Source organism: Enoplosus armatus, chromosome 10 (genome assembly GCF_043641665.1).
Source record: "Enoplosus armatus isolate fEnoArm2 chromosome 10, fEnoArm2.hap1, whole genome shotgun sequence".
Classification (NCBI taxonomy): Eukaryota; Metazoa; Chordata; class Actinopteri; order Centrarchiformes; family Enoplosidae; genus Enoplosus; species Enoplosus armatus.
Window position 1 is genome coordinate 24,661,403 of NC_092189.1, and position 16,714 is coordinate 24,678,116.

Sequence of the window (16,714 nt, forward strand, 5' to 3'; positions counted from 1 at the left end):
GTGATTAATAAGCTGTGTGCTGAGTGATGGATGACTCTCCTCTCTTCCTCTGTTGGGAAAGTAGCTCATAAATAATCGTGATGATTCACGTCGTTTCACTGGCGTCAGGATGCGTATCGCCGTGGCGACCTGATGACAAACACTGTCAATCACTCCTGAGAAAGCTCCTAACCGCCCACTCCCCCCCCCCCATCATTCCTCTGATCTGGATCACAGCCAGCTGCCTGACGTCACGTCCTACCTGAGATCACCCTGAGAAACACGAGGAGGCAAAGACCGAAAACTGATCAGAGACCAGCAGACGTTTGTCTGTCACTTACTGAGCGAGGCAGCAACACTGGTAGAGTCGACCCCCCCCAAACACCAGGCAGCCCCTTAATGAGGTTTAATGGGGTTTAATGTGGTTTATACGGAGGCTCAGCGAGGTTCAGGTCTGTGGTTTAATGTGGTTTATACGGAGGCTCAGCGATGTTCAGATCTGTGGTTTATACGGAGGCTCGGCAAGGTTCAGGTCTGTGGTTTAATGTGGTTTATACGGAGGCTCGGTGAGGTTCAGATCTGTGGTTTATACGGAGGCTCGGCGAGGTTCAGGTCTGTGGTTTATACGGAGGCTCGGCGAGGTTCAGGTCTCTGCTTTAATGTGGTTTATACGGAGGCTCAGCGAGGTTCAGGTCTGTGGTTTATACGGAGGCTCGGCGAGGTTCAGGTCTGTGGTTTATACGGAGGCTCGGCGAGGTTCAGGTCTGTGGTTTATACGGAGGCTCAGCGAGGTTCAGGTCTCTGCTTTAATGAGGTTTATACGGAGGCTCAGCGAGGTTCAGGTCTCTGCTTTAATGTGGTTTATACGGAGGCTCAGCGAGGTTCAGATCTGTGGTTTATACGGAGGCTCGGCAAGGTTCAGATCTGTGGTTTAATGTGGTTTATACGGAGGCTCGGCGAGGTTCTGGTCTGGCGTTTAATGTGGTTTATACGGAGGCTCGGCGAGGTTCAGATCTGTGGTTTATACGGAGGCTCAGCGAGGTTCAGGTCTCTGCTTTAATGTGGTTTATACGGAGGCTCAGCGAGGTTCAGGTCTGTGGTTTATACGGAGGCTCGGCGAGGTTCAGGTCTCTGGTGGTTGAGTTTTCTTGTCTGTCATGAATTCTATTTGTTTTTTCACTCTTATCTAGTTTCATTTATTTTATTTGAGTAAGATTTCTGAAGTTGTCATTCGTTCATTCGTTCATTCGTTGGTTCACTCACGTCTTCCAGAGGACGTCGTCCTGCAGTGTTACAGCTGTGCACAGTTTCCATTCATACATTCATCAACCAATTATTTGTTCATTCATATTTTCTGGAAGATAATTTGTTGTTTTTTTCTGGATAATTTATATTCATCCATTCATTCACAGTTTTTTAATCAATTAAATCATTAATTTAATCATTTATACATTTTATTTTTCTTAAATTTACTGATGAATAAATCATTCATTCATATTTTGTGTTTAGCTGTTGTGTTTGAAATTGTTTTTCCTGTGCATTCATTTATTCATTCAGTGATTCATCTTTCACGCCTAATGAGATAATGCTACTTAATATTTTAAATAGTTTTTGTTTTGTCATCCGTTCATTCATGTTGTCATATGTTGTCATGTTTTGTTTCTTGTTGTTTGTTATTAAACTCACTAATAATCCGTTCTTGTATTACTTTAAATGTTCTAATCCACACAACAGATAATCAAACTTCCCATCATGCCCTCTGTTTCCCATGATGCCTACCTGCGTCTCGGTCAGACACAGCCCGCTGGCCAGCTGCTTCCTCTCGGCTCCGACCACGTAGTGGTTTTTCTCGAAGGCTCGTTCCAGGCGGAGCAGCTGAGAGGGCGAGAACGCCGTCCGGATCCTTTTGGGTTTCCTGGAGAACGGACCGTGAAGCAGCAGGTTCTCCGGACTGCTGTCGTCCCCTGAACACAAAACACAAACACAGATCAACAAAGACAACGCTGCAGCCTGAGGACAGCAGAGCAGCTGGACAACACTGACACAGGACGGAGGACGCAGGACACAGGACGGAGGACGCAGGACTGAGGACACAGGACGGAGGACGCAGGACTGAGGCTGCTGGTGCTGAGGAAGCAGCAGGTGAAGCAGATTTTATAACCTGAATAAAAGCAGAAAGGACAAGACGTGTGTTCATGTCTGTAAGTCAGACGAGACGGAGAGCTCTGAGGCTCCCCTGATTGGCTCAGTGAGACCGCTGACATCACTGCTTTATGCAAGATTTGATTGGCTGTGTTAAAATAAGGTCTCACATCTGACAACATGAAACGAAAAGATCTAAAATATAAATGTCTCCCTTTTGGTTTCTAAGCAGAACACACGACGATGGTGTCTGTCCCACTCAGAGAGGTCCTCACAGAGATAGATGAACAGCAGCTGCACTGCTCACTGTTGTTAGAGCGAGACTTCAGAGACAGAAATAGATTTGAATAAAGACAAAGAATGAAGGCAAACATGATACAGAAGTGTGTGTGTGTGTGTGTGTGTGTGTGTGTGTGTGTGTGTGTGTGTGTGTAGTGTTTGTGTGTGTGTGTAGTGTGTGTGTGTGTGTGTGTGTGTGTGTGTGTGTGTGTGTAGTGTTTGCTCTGGGATGTCTCACTAATCTCATCAAACACCTCGTGTGTGTTTGGATCTGCAGTCAAACCGCAGGCTGAAGGCTGACTCAGCGTTTCACCACAACATGACGTCGTCAGTTTCCCCTTAAATAAATATATTCAATTATGAAATCATTAATAAATGATTCACAGAGAGATGAATGTCACTCAGATCCACTTTCATGTTTGCTGTCACAAATTATTATTTTATTTTGTGGACCAGAAGAATTTCTTCTCTTTGTAAAAATAATTGAGTATCTGACAATAAGACGTGCATCTATTATTCTTTATCTACACTTCTTTACTTTTACTCTTCCTGCACCTTTTAAATGCGTTTGTGCGGCTCATTACCTCGTGTAACTTTTAGATATTTATAATTATTTATTCATGTATTAATCTCCACACGAGTTTACAGCCTTTGTTTTCGTCTGCTGCATAAAACTGCACTTACAGGTGTAAATAAAGTTGTATTGAATTGAACTGAATCACGTTGAAAAGGTTTTTTTTAGGCTTATAGTCAGTTACTGTGTGTGTGTGGACATATATTATATTTCATGTCACGTGAACATGTGTAATGTAAATGACAATCGAGCTGAAACAATTGGTCAATTATTCAGTTGATCTTTAGTAATTTAAATGTCACTTTTCAAGCGGGAATAGAGAATATTTGCTGAAACTTAAACGTGCATATTTTTGCTTAAAATAAAATGAAATGACATGAAATGAAATGCATTAAATGAAGGAAACATTTTGCCTCTCGGAGGAACGGAGGCTGTTGTTTAAACTAAACTCCGGCTACATGAAGTCTTTGGATACTTCAGAATACACGAGTGAAATATTGGCTGCAGGTATTTTTCCGTTGCGGTGAAGGATCAGATGTTTCATCGCAGGTCGAAACAAAAAGAAAAACAGAAACTAATTTGTTTATCCGACATGTTGAAGTAAATGTGGCGACTCGACGTCTGTGAACACGGACGTTGTGTTTCTCTTTGTGTCCGCGCTTTCAAACCCACATGCTACATCTGCTTTATTTTTCTGACCGTTTATTGAAATTGCACGGACATTTTTCAATATATTTTACATAAAAACAAATCTATGCACGAGTTCTCCTCAACCGCTGCAGCTCGGCTGAAAGGAGTCGCCGCCGCCGACACGCGCTACGCAAAAAGGTCGGTTGATTGGCGGCTTCGAGGCGGCGAGGAGGACAATGATGGCGTGCAGAAAGCCGACACGTGCTCACGCCTTTAATCCAACGTTGGCGTCTACAAAGTGATATTCATATGCAAACTGGAGTCTGGAGCCGTGACTGATACCGGGTGTCTCAGAGGAGCGCGGCTTGCAAATATGACGGTTGATTTCTGTTGAATGTCAAATTACCCGAGACGATGCTTCAATGTAACAACGGCAGCGAGTTTACAGGGAGGTCAAAGGTCACAGACGCCCTCCTGCTTTCACGCAGCAGTCGAAGAAATCAAAACGTCCAAATCTTCCCCTGAAATATCGCAGATTTAAAAAACTGTTTTCATGAAAGTGAAAGAGACAAAACGCTCGAAGAGACTTTTAGCTGTTTGTTTTTGTTAGCAGAAATGATCCGCTGCACCAAACTCCATGAAGCTTCTGCTGATTTAAACCTGTCAAATATGTTCATTCTTCTTCTATCAATGTTAAACATGTTGCTCCTGAGACGACCGGCGGGACCACACACCTGAAAGAGCCTGACCACCTGCACACGGACAACAACCACCTCAAGCACTCACACACGTAAATATGCATTTATATATGAAATGTGTATATAATATGTACATATAGTATTTAGATGATCTGTCTTTTTATATAACTACTAGATGTGTTGTGTATAATATACACTGTATGTAGTACAGTACTGTATATATACAGTAATATACAAATATATAGCTACATATTCTGCATTACAGTTCAAACCTGCAATTTACCCATGGTGCAATAGTGCAGTGATGCAACATATTAGACCTGCTGTATGAGTCAGTACATGTGCACACCTGCAAACACCTGAGGCACTGTTTACACTGCATACAGAGGTATCACTATTTCTATCATTGTACTTTTATTTACATCTTTTAGTTTAGTTCACCTCTTTGTGTAACACATATTTATTCGTGTAAACTGTATTTGTGTATCTCCCTGTGCAAACACATTTTAAGATTTTACACCTCACATGTAAGAGTAAAGTTACGCAGTTCTTCAGACGCAGATTTGGTCTTTTTTCAAAGGTCCATTGGATCTTCTGAGCATCCGAGGAACCTGCTATCTGATCTGTCTTTACAGCAAAGTACAGAAACTCTACAGCTGTTCTGGAAACAGGAGGAGACGCCGTCAGGAAAACTTTGTCTGACTGTGTTGACTGATACAGGATCAGATGTAATGAACAAGAGCTCATGAAGAAGAACAAAGAGTCCGAGAAGTGACCTCCAGGTTTCAGAGCCTCTAATGACCTTTAGTTTGAAGGTTTTAACCCTTTTAACAAACTGGAAGCAGGTAATGACGACATGCTGCAGCCTGAAGACAGTAAATCCTCCCTCACACTCCCTTTGAAAGCATGAGACACAGAGCTCCTATTATTATTATTATTATTATAATTATCATTATCATTATTATTCTGTGCTCTTAGGTTTCTTTACGTTTCCACAGTACAGAACAATATCACATCTATTTATATTTTCCCTTTCTGCTGCTTCTTCTTCTTTTCAAACCACACATTTTAATGACTGCAACACTTCGTCTTCGTCTTCGTCCCTCAGATTCAGTATCTTTGGAACCGTCTGCAGTTTACGGAGCAGACTTTAAAGCAGGTGAAGAAACAACAGAACTGTGACTCTGATATCTGATGTTTAAACAACCAAATCTGTGAAGACACGACGCTGATCGACAGGATTCTGTTAATCAGTTCATTGTTTAGTCATTTCCTACTTTGCTTCGTCATGTTGGACAAATTCATTCGACAAAAAAAGGTTAAATATGAAGGTTTCCTCCAGATCCTCTGCACCTTCTACATCTTACATCTTATTCATCTCATAATATTTATATCTTACATCTGACTTCAGTTGGTTTTCACATCAAATAGTAAACGAGATGTTTTAGAAAGGAGACTGAGGAATATTTAACTAACGCCAACAAGTGAATCAATTCTGTTTTTTAAAGATCTGAATTTAGTTACAAAACGACTGCAGAGAGACGAGGACATACTTCCTGTCACTGAACTCTTCACTGACAAACTGCTTCAGCTGCTGTGACGACAGAAGACGAAGAAGAAGAAGAAGAAGAATGTAAACAGAAGCAGGTGATGAACTACGACCTGTCAATCAAACAGACTGATGGGTTCTCTGTCTGTTCAGGCGGCATGGCTACTGCTGCTAATGCTAACAACCCAGAGATGAAGAGGAGGAGGAGGAGGAGGAGGTCAGTTCTTGTATTTTGTCTCATATTCATTCAGAAAAAAAAACCCCAAAGAAACGAGGGGGAGGGACAAAAGCAAAGTTAAAGGTTTAGTCGCGCTAAGAAGCTTTTTCTTTCTTTCTTTTGTTTATCTCGCGCAGAAATGCACCAACAAAGAAGAAGAAGAAGAAGAAGACTGCAAACTAGTAAACACGGCTGAAACACTGCCCGACTTCAAATACTTTAAAAATCAGCTTTGAAAATGTTCCATGAGGAAAGAAATCAGTCGACACGTTTGTTCGAGCTCAAAGAAAAAAACACTGAAAGGAAGCGTGACTTCAGTTTGTTTACTAGAAACAGTCAGAGAGGAGGAGGAGGAGGAGGAGGAAGAGGAGGAGGAGGAGGAAACGAGAGGAAGAGGAGGAGAGGCCAAAACTAAAGTGGAGGAAATATTTTCATGTCAGTGCAACTTTCACAAAACAAATTATAGTCAGAGAGAAAATCCTGAAAACGTTTTCACTGTCAAAGAGGAGGAGGAGGAGGAGGAGGAGGAGGAGGAGCAGCAAAGAGAGGAGGAGGAGGAGGAGGAGGAGGAGCAGCAGCAAAGAGAGGAGGAGGAGGAGGAGGAGCAGCAAAGAGAGGAGGAGGAGGAGGAGGAGGAGGAGGAGGAGCAGCAAAGAGAGGAGGAGGAGGAGGAGGAGGAGGAGGAGGAGGAGCAGCAAAGAGAGGAGGAGCAAAGAGAGGAGGAGGAGGGGAAAGATGTGCACAACGAGATGAAGAACTAAATGTTTATGTCAGTGTGACATTAACAAAACAAATCAGGGGGGGGGGGCAGGTGGCACATCAGGCTCCCCTGGCACTGGAAACAAGACCAGACCTGTAAGTGTGTGTGTGTGTGTGTGTGTGTGTGTGTGTGTGTGTGTGTGTGAGTGTGTGTGTGTGTGTGAGTGTGTGTGTGTGTGTGTGAGTGTGTGTGTGTGTGTGTGTGTATGTGAGTGTGTGTGTGTGTGTGTATGTGAGTGTGTGTGTGTGTGTGTGTGTGTGTGAGTGTGTGTGTGTGTGTGTGTGTGTGTGTGTGTGTGTGTGAGTGTGTGTGTGTGTGTGTGAGTGTGTGTGTGTGTGTGTGTGTATGTGAGTGTGTGTGTGTGTGTGTGTGTGTGTGAGTGTGTGTGTGTATGTGTGTGTGTGTGTGTGTGTATGTGAGTGTGTGTGTGTGTGTGTGTGTGTGTGTGAGTGTGTGTGTGTATGTGTGTGTGTGTGTGTGTGTATGTGAGTGTGTGTGTGTGTGTGTGTGTGTGTGTGTGTGAGCTTTAACAGGAAGAGAAGAAGAAGAAACAATCAGGACGTGAAGTTAATAAGAAAAAGAGAGAAAAAATTTAAATTTTAAGTTTTTTAAAACTTTAAAGGGACCAGATCTCGTCAGGCGGCCATGTTGGAGGTCTGACAGCTGTTCAGTACATTTACACACTGTACTGAAAAGTCTGAGGTATTTGTACTTTACTACAGTATTTTCATTACATGCCACTTTCTTCTTCTACTGCACATCTCTGAGGGAAATGTTGTACTTTGAGTTTATAAAGTGATGATGTTTTGTTATAAACTCAAAGTACAGCTGAAAGGATTAGTAGACTAACAACTTCTCAGATTTGCTGCTTTTCCTCTGAATGCTAATAAATAATTATTAATTATTAATAATAATTAATAATTGTTGTTGATAATGTGGAGCATTTCTCAGCTAACTGTCGCTGTCTTATTGTTTCCACGTCTGATTAGCAGACACGCTAACGTAGCTAGCAGTGCCAGAGCTCAGAGCTGCAGCCAGTGTTCGATGGACCCCAACAAAACATGCAAACATGCTAAAACAGCAGAGTTCAGACTGAACCTGAAGGATGCAGCAAAGTTAGAGGCACACAAACAACAACAACAACAACAACAACAACAACAACAAGACGCGTCTGTGTTGTGAAGCGATGTGTAATATAAAGAAGAACCTCACTGAGAAAACAACCGTTTTAAACACTTTTCTTCTTCTGCTCTGCTGTTTTCTCTCATCACTTCCTGCAGATGTTTCACATTAAAAGCTCCTCACAAAGGGAGTCCTGGCACTTAGAGGAGTTCCCACTTACAGCTTCACTGTAAGTCCTCAAAGTGCTCAGAACAAAGTAGCCGCTGATGACGATCATGTGACGTCCAGAAGAGCTACTAAATGAAGGAAGGTAGGCTTGTTTTCAAGGTCAGGGGTGAACTTTGAACCTCAGCACCCTAAAGTTCCCTTCAAGGACCCTTGGTTGTCCCCACACCCCCAGGTTGAGGCCCTCTGATGCCCCACCTGAACCCCCCCTCACACCTGAACCCAGAAACAGGAGACAGGAGGTGAGTGGAGGCTGTCAGCTGCTTCCAGCTAATGAATAAAAATGTGTCTGAGTGAATAGAGGAGCAGCAGACTGTGAGAGGAGGAGGAGGAGGAGGAGGAGGAGGTTTCTCTACAGGATTTACCTGCAGGTTTATGACATCACTACTGTTTTAGAGCCAATCACGGTCCAGTATGCAGAGTTCAGCTGTGAGACTTATGAGCAATAGATTCTTTCAATGATGGAGGACGAGCTGATGTGATTTTTATAACGAGCTAATTGAACAAATCAAACACGTAATTATTCAAAGTGTTTTCATGCGTCTTAAAACAAATCGTTCCTGCACGTCGAGAACTAAAGCATCAAGACATGTATCTGTCTTTTAAACCAAATATTTGATTAATATTCATATTAATATTCAGAGTTCTGTGCAGGTTAAGACACAGAGTCCGTTTGTCAGTTTTTACAGCCTTCAGACAGAAGATTCGACCTCTGAGACCAAAAGCTTTTAATCTGACATGTGAAGAGCTGAGTGTGTGTGTGTGTGTGTGTGTGTGTGTGTGTGTGTGTGTGTGTCACCTGCTGGGTCGACTCTGCTAACAGACTTCCTGCTGGGACCCATAAACAAAGCCCTGTGGCCCCGTTTGGGTCCACAGCCACACTTTGACAAACTGCATGTTAAGATTCCTCAACCAGGAAGTAAAGTTGTTGTCGCTGTTGACAAATAAGGTTTTAACACTGTAATAAAGGAATTAAGGCCACTGTTAATAAAGCAGGCGGTTTTAACAAGATACAAGCTTTAGTATTATTATCAATATTATTATTACTGATGATATTAATTCATGACATCACTGGGCTGCGTGTTTCCACAGTGTTACATTTTCATGAGCTAAGAAAAACCCTGATTTCAGCATCACCAGTTCGGTTCATTGTAATGGTTTTAGATTCTGGAGATACATGGTTTCCATTGGAGAGCAGCCATGAGTAATATTTCTATTAGCTTTATTAAGACTGTTATATTATTGTTTATTTGATGTGCAAAAACATAAAGAAACACGAATTTATGTTCAATAAAACATCACACACAAACAATAAAAACTGATTCTAACTTGATAAAATGTCAATAAAGAATCTAAAAAGATTTTAAAAAGGTTTATTAGTCTCCTCATTATTCTGCTTATTATTCTCATTAGTCTCCTCATTAGAGACCTTTATATCGTCTGTGGCCTTTAAAAAACTGACGACAATTCTTCACTATTTTATGACATTTTGTAAACAAAACGATTAATAATGAAATGAAAATAATCATTAGTTGCATTGACATTGACACAATCATTAATGGATCGATCGTTTGGTCACAATGAGCCAGAGCCCAAAGTGACGCCTTCACAAAGCTCCACATTATTAACAAGACGTTACAATTATTACCAGCATTCAGAGGAAAAGCAGCACATCTGCATCTGAACAGCTGGAACCAGGAAATGTTTTTACACCAAAAATCACTCAATGAATCAGTCGATTAATAGACTAATGGTTTCAGCTGTACTCGAATAAACTGTTGGGGAGTTGAATTTGTAAAGTAACTGAAGCGTTCAGACAAATGTAGTGAAGTAAAAAGTTCAATATTTCCCTCTGAGATGTGGTGGAGGAGAAGTACAAGTACCTCGAAGTTGTACTTAAGTAGAGTACGTGAGTAAATGTACTTCATTACTGTCCACTGGTGGACACTCGCTTTGTTTCACTTTAAGATCATAAACCAAGCGGCATGTTATAGTATAATATAGTATATTATATACTTTAATATTTCACACAATATGTATAATATATACTATAATGTATAAATATAATACTATAATATATATATAATATAATGTCAAACGGAGCGGATCATTTTAATCAAAGTCATTAAGTAGCTAATTAATTAAGGAGGAAAGTGATATTAAAGGGTTAAAACTAAGAGATGGAATCATCACTGAGGAGAAGAGAAACATCCACTTCCTGTCTGACTTCTTCTTCTTCTGTTGAACACGTCACTGGATATTTAACTTTCAGCAGAATTTGAATGTGAAATATTTAAATTCTTTGGATTTAAAGTTCAGAGATCACAAACTATTTCATGTCATTTCATTCAGGTTCAATAAAGGTTTCGTTTGTCAGACAGAGATTATACATCTCATTTTATTAATTGATTTGTTTTATTACATTTTATTCCGTGGAGAGATGGTTCTTCTGCTGTTTCTTATTATTTGATATGATTTGAAAGATTTTCCCGCCGCCCGCCCGCCCGCCGGGTCGCATCCCACATGTTGACACACTCCGGATCAATCGTTTATTTCTGATCATTTCTCTTTTATAGAGAAATTATAGTTTTCTGATCTATAAACTGCGGTGAAACATTATTCTACTCGACGTTATTTTTCTTCTTCTCGACATGAAAACTGTGCAGCTGCTGATCCTTCAGGCCGCTTTTAAATCTTCCATCAAATTACAAATAATTAGAATAATTTATTATCATCTGAACGTTTCTGATTTTTCTTCTTCAGGTTTCTGAATCACGACTTTGTTTAAAATTCATTGAAAAGAAGAAGAAAGAAAAAGAATCACGTGATGATAAAGTTCGTTCATATTATTTATATATCGATCCTCTGTTGTAACGGCCTGCTGTTTAAATATGTGTTGAAATAGGACGTTCAATCATCTATGAAACATTTAGAGAGACAAACATTCAGTTCAGTAAATCTTCAGTTTTAGCTTCACTTTGTTTTGTCATTTCATCTTAATTTAACGGGAATGTTTAATGGAGTTTGGTTGTTTCAATAAAGAAGCTGATGGTTTGAGATCTGCAGTCGGAACTGAAAATTACATCAAAACGGAACAAAAGAGATAAAAGTCATAAAAACATCTCGAGCTGCGCCGCGTGACAGGAAATGATCAGAAGAGGGCCGAGGCCGAGAAGCACGTGCACTCTGCGTTATTACAGGAATACTGCAGGAATACTGCAGGAATACTGCAGGAATACTACAGGAATACTACAGGAATACTGCAGGAATACTACAGGAATACTGCAGGAATACTGCAGGAATACTGCAGGAAATATCATTACAGGTCAAAGGTCGATCGTGCTGCAGCCTCAATCATGGAAACTAAATATAAAACTAAATATCCTGATAGAAAATATGAGATGATTTGTTGTTTAAAATGACTCATGTTCAGTCAGTGGAGGTGTGTGTGTGTGTGTGTGTGTGTGGGGGGGGGTCAGTTATTTCCTCAGAATACGTGAGAAGCTTTAATCAGGATGAACTGAGAGAGACACTGATCCAACAAAGAGGAGAAATGTTCAAATATTAATATTGATTTATATATATATATACATATATATAAATCAATATTAATATTTGAACATTTCTCCAACTATATATACATATATATATACATATATATATACATATATAGTTGTCTACTAGGATTCTGAAATGAAAACAGAAACTGAGCTTTTGTCCTTTTCCCCACAGAATCTAAGACGGCAAATAATCAAATCATCCAATAACAGACCAATAATATAATCGATTATCAATCATAATTCACTCTGTAAAAACTGCCAATCCAACACTGCAGTACAAACACTATTAAATACGTTCTACTGCTAATACTACTACACATCATTATTAATTATATTGATAACTATTTATGGAAAAAATGGAAAAATGGAAAATTTAATTAATGAACACATACTAATAATAATAATAATAATAATAATAATAACAGAAGGGGGGAATAATGGAACATAATAAAATAATGAATCGCAAAAGAATAAAGAAAATAATGGAAGTGAAGATATTTAATGACGTGAGGTTCTGACATTAAAACACAAACAGTTTTCTGATTAAATAAAAACTGTAAAAATACGAATTAAAAAATAGAAAATACTCAAAGGGACTTAATAAAAGAAAACACCACGAGACAAACCTGCACGCACAAACACAAATAAATCTGTTGATGAAGACATGAAGCATAAGAGCGGAGTGCCCCCCCCCCCTCCCGGCTCACCTTGGAAGCGGTGTCCCAGGTACCGGCTCCGCAGCACCCAGGGGTAGAAGCTGAGCGCCTCTCGGTGCTGCGGGCTGAAGAAGCTCTGCGGGGGGATCTGCAGCGGGTGCAGCGGCAGCCCGCCGGGGCTCTGCGAGTGCGTCCCGGGCTCGTGGAGCACCATGTCCGGCCCGGCCGAGTACAAAGTCCTCCCGCTGCTCCCCTGGAAGCAGGAGCCGAAGACCCCGGCGCCGGCGGGGTGCAGGGGCTCCGGGAACCTGAGCGCCGTGGGCCGGATGGGCTCATCCCCGGAGCCGCCGCCGCTGCTGTGGCTGATCGCCTGCTTCCCGACCAGAGACTCTATGGTGAAGCATTTCTTGTTGTTGCTGTGCTGGAACATTGTAAGCACCTGGAGCTGAGTGGATGAGGAAGATGGTGAAGATGTTAACAAATCGGGGTCCAGTTGGTCCAGTTCCTCGGACTCGGGGAGCTCAGATTCCCAGTTTCCCCCGGAGAGCCATAACTCCCCGCAAGAGTCCGCCTGTGCGTAAAAAGCCGTGCCAAATCCTGATTTTTGCACCTGGAAGCGGGTGAAGTTCCCTCTCACCTGTGTCCGGGGCGGCGTCTCTGCTCTTCGCTCCGCTTGCAGGATAAAAACCACAAACTCCTCTCAAAGTCTCCGTCAAAGTGCAGCGCAGATCCTCCGAGCAGCAGCCGGGTTTGAGCAGAGAGCGGCGGGGCTGCGGGGCTCTGATCAGTCGGTGTCTCCTCACGCCTCCTGCCGCCGCATGCTGCAGTCTGAGCCGCGCCGGGAGTGTCTGTCAGTCAACAGGCTGCGGAGAAAGATACCTGCCCTGCCCTCCGTGGCAGAGGTGCGCTGAGCATGCGCAGAGGCTACCTTTCCGACAGCCATTTTGTTGATCGAGTGGTTGTCGGTGAGGAGGAGGAGGATGGCAGGGATGTTAAAAGTGATGATGATGATGATGACTGACAGTGATGATGAGGAGGACGAAGATGATTAAGAGGATGATGATGATGATATGAGTGATGAGGTCATAACAAAGATGATGTCACTGATGAAGGTTTGTGGCCTGCGTTCTAAATGAATCATCAAAATCATCAATAATCGGCTGAGATATCCTTTAATATTCGAATGATATTAAGAATGTTATTAGTGACTGTGTAATATTCCTAACAGTGGACTTTACACATGTTCTCAACACTAATTAATAAAGGAACTTTTTGACTTTTTTCTTGAGTTCATAAATGAGGCTAAATTCAATGTTTATGTCAACTCATTTTTTCAGTTTTCTTATTTTAAAACTACAAAATATTCATTTGGCCAAAACTCCACTGAAGAAATATTAAATTAACTTTTAACTGGATGAATGTAGTTTGTGAATATTACAGAAAGTGACATGTTAATACAAATTCCACCTGACACCTGCGATGTCTGACTTGACATTTATAAGTGGTGAGATTTACTGACATCAGGTCAGTTAACAGTGACGTTACTGTGAATGAATGTTCGAAGTGGAGCTTCAACTACCTTAATAACACGACTTCTTTTCATTATTCATTTGTAACAAATGTATTAACTGATGAATCACCTTCTCTAAAATAGTTAATTATCAAACTGTTTCATCATCGTCACTGAAAAATCAGAGATGCTCAACATCCTCCAGTTCATCTATTAAAGTATTAAATAGTAGTATTAAAGTATTAAACTGTAAATTGTTGACAATATGTGTTTAAATGTCTGCGTTTTATATTTTTATTCTGTGATTTGAGACGATGCTGAAGTGAAAACAGTTTAAAGTTACAAAGAAGATGAAACTTATAAATGTTATTGTTGTTGTCTGGTGTGTGTGTGTGTGTGTGTGTGTGTGTGTGTGTGTGTGTGTGTCACTCTGAGCGACAGGTCAATTGACACATGAACAAGACAATTGACCCTGGGGGGTCAAAGGTCAGAGGACCCCTCCCTCTTTCATCTGGTTTTCAGAGTGTTAATCACAGCGAGAAGTTTCCAGTTACAAACATCAGACAGAAGCGAGAAACGAACCCTCCACCTGTCGACGTGACTCACGTCTTAATGCACCAGTTTTCAGTGGAACCGGCGGAGCTTTGCTGCGTGTCGTGTGTTGAAACAGCCGAACGAACCTGTTTCTTGTGGAGAAGTTTTAAGTTACTGACACGTTCTGTAAGTAACTAAGTACATTTACTCAAGTACTGCACTTCAAGCAGCTAACGGAGTGAGGAGCTTGAATACTGAAGCGTCCGTATGAACAAACCAGATAACCACCTGATTTACATCTTCTATCCTTCATTACATATCATTCACTGAGCAGAAGAGCTGTTCACATTTTCCCAGCAGAGTGTGGCAGTACATATACATGTACACATGTGTATGTATATGTATATATACACTCACTAAATGTCTTCATCTGTGGTCAAACTTCAGCATCGTTAATGTCTTTAAACACTAAACTCACATCAGTGTTTCGGTTCAGGAACTTTCACGACATGTTGATGTATTTAAAAAGTCTAAAGACTGGAAACAGGCGGCGGCACGTGTTGACTTCTCCAATATGAAATCAAACCACCTCCTCCGCTAAACTGCAAAGTGCTTTAGTGTCCTAAACCCTTCAACAGGTGTTTGGGCTCGTCGTCCCGTCACGTTTGAATTCAACTCGTGTTTAAAAGGCAGAAATGTTCCCGAGAGCAGACTCCTCTTCTGTGAAGGACTTTTACACTTTGTCTTGTAGTGTCCCCGTCACCTCTCAGTGTCGTCGACACCATTTGGACGTCTGATTCGACCCACGCAGCCCGGACTCGGCCCTTCCTGTGCAGCTTTTGGACCTGGAGGACAAATGCCAGCCCATTCAGGAGCCTCTAATTGTGGCCCGGGAAGCTCCACAAAGCCCCCCTGCCTCCGCCTTCAATGGGCTGCCCTGCGGAGGCCCGTGTGAACCACAGAGCCCCTTTTTCCTCCCCATCCTGCCTCAGTATGTCGGCCCCCGCTCCCCCCGCCCCCTCCACATGTTAATTAATAGGCCTTACTGGCAGATTTGGATCCCGCTCGGCTTTGATTGAAGGCGGCCATTAGCATCTATTAATTTTGCCTCTGGCGTTTTATCGCCGGCCCTGAAAGGAGGAATTAAGTGGTGTGAGTTATTGTGGGGGCTCGGGGTGTGAGGCTGAGTTAAAATGTGATTATTGTCCCCGCAGCCTGGAGCCAGCTAACTGCTGCTAAGCCCCCTTGAAAGTGAAGGGGCGACTCCTCTCATTAGAGCCCAACAAGGGAAAGATATTAACAGGAAATAACTGCAAATTTCTTTTTTCCACTTCTAATCTCTTCTCTTTATGTTCCACGAGAAAAGGGCACTTAAAAATGTAAAGGGGGGAAAGTGGAGCGACAGTGATGATACAGTAGTCCAGCCGACCGACGCTTTCATTCGGGTTTTCAGAAAGATTTCGATTTAATTGGACGAGGAGGAGCAGCTGCAGGAAGGTCAAACATGGCTGCAGTCTGGCGCCGGTTGTTGTTCATGTTCAGCACGTTTTAGGTTTCTGCTCGACAAAGACTCGGAACGAAACTACAGAAACTACAGAAACTACAGAAACTACAGAAAGTACAGAAACAGGTTTTCAGGCTGTGGGACGGATGAACAGGACTCAAAACCTTCACTCAAATCTTCTAAACTAATCGGCATCGAGGATTCATAACAACTGAACAACACTAAGGTGGTGTCCGACATCTCTGCCTCGTTCACTCATTCCCTGCTGCAGCGCCACCTGCTGGCCACAGTATCACTTCACCTTTTTAAATGATAACTACGTCCTTGTGTCTCGTGCTGGTGGATGAATTATTCTATAGTGAATCTGTTTTGTGCCTCGTCCCCTCAGCTGACAGAGGAGCTGCTCAACATAACAAACAACATAAAACATCATATTTCCACAGTGTGAAAAACATCACACTGAACAACAGCGTGTAGTGAGAGTGAAGCTGTGCTTCTTTCCACGGCTTATTCTGCTGATATTATATATATACATTATGATCACGTCAGTCGTTTATCCCACGCCGTCACTTCTCAGTAGTTTACAGCGATCTGTCACACAACAATCTGTCTACATCTGTAGATGTGACGCATTGCATTGTGGGTGAACAGTGTCCATCAACAGCACACAGAGAGTAGTGACTGTACAGGGAACAGTTTTTATTACAGTTACAATCAGAAGAGAGGAACATACAATTAATTACTTTGGTCTACTCTGTTATTATTATTCCAAGCA

At 41.9% G+C, this 16,714-nt stretch overlaps 1 protein-coding gene across 1 annotated transcript in view; it reads right to left on the reverse strand.

Moving 5' to 3' along the window:
• The window catches only part of emx3 (empty spiracles homeobox 3), a 15,076-nt gene extending 2,255 nt beyond the window's left edge, over nucleotides 1–12,821 (reverse strand). Inside the window, exons 1-2 of the mRNA XM_070913524.1 lie at nucleotides 12,443–12,821; nucleotides 1,759–1,943 (exon numbers count right to left, since the gene is read on the reverse strand). Coding sequence (XP_070769625.1) covers nucleotides 1,759–1,943; nucleotides 12,443–12,821 — 564 coding nt within the window. The remainder of the gene's footprint in view (nucleotides 1–1,758; nucleotides 1,944–12,442) is intronic.
• Nucleotides 12,822–16,714: the final 3,893 nt, after the last annotated feature.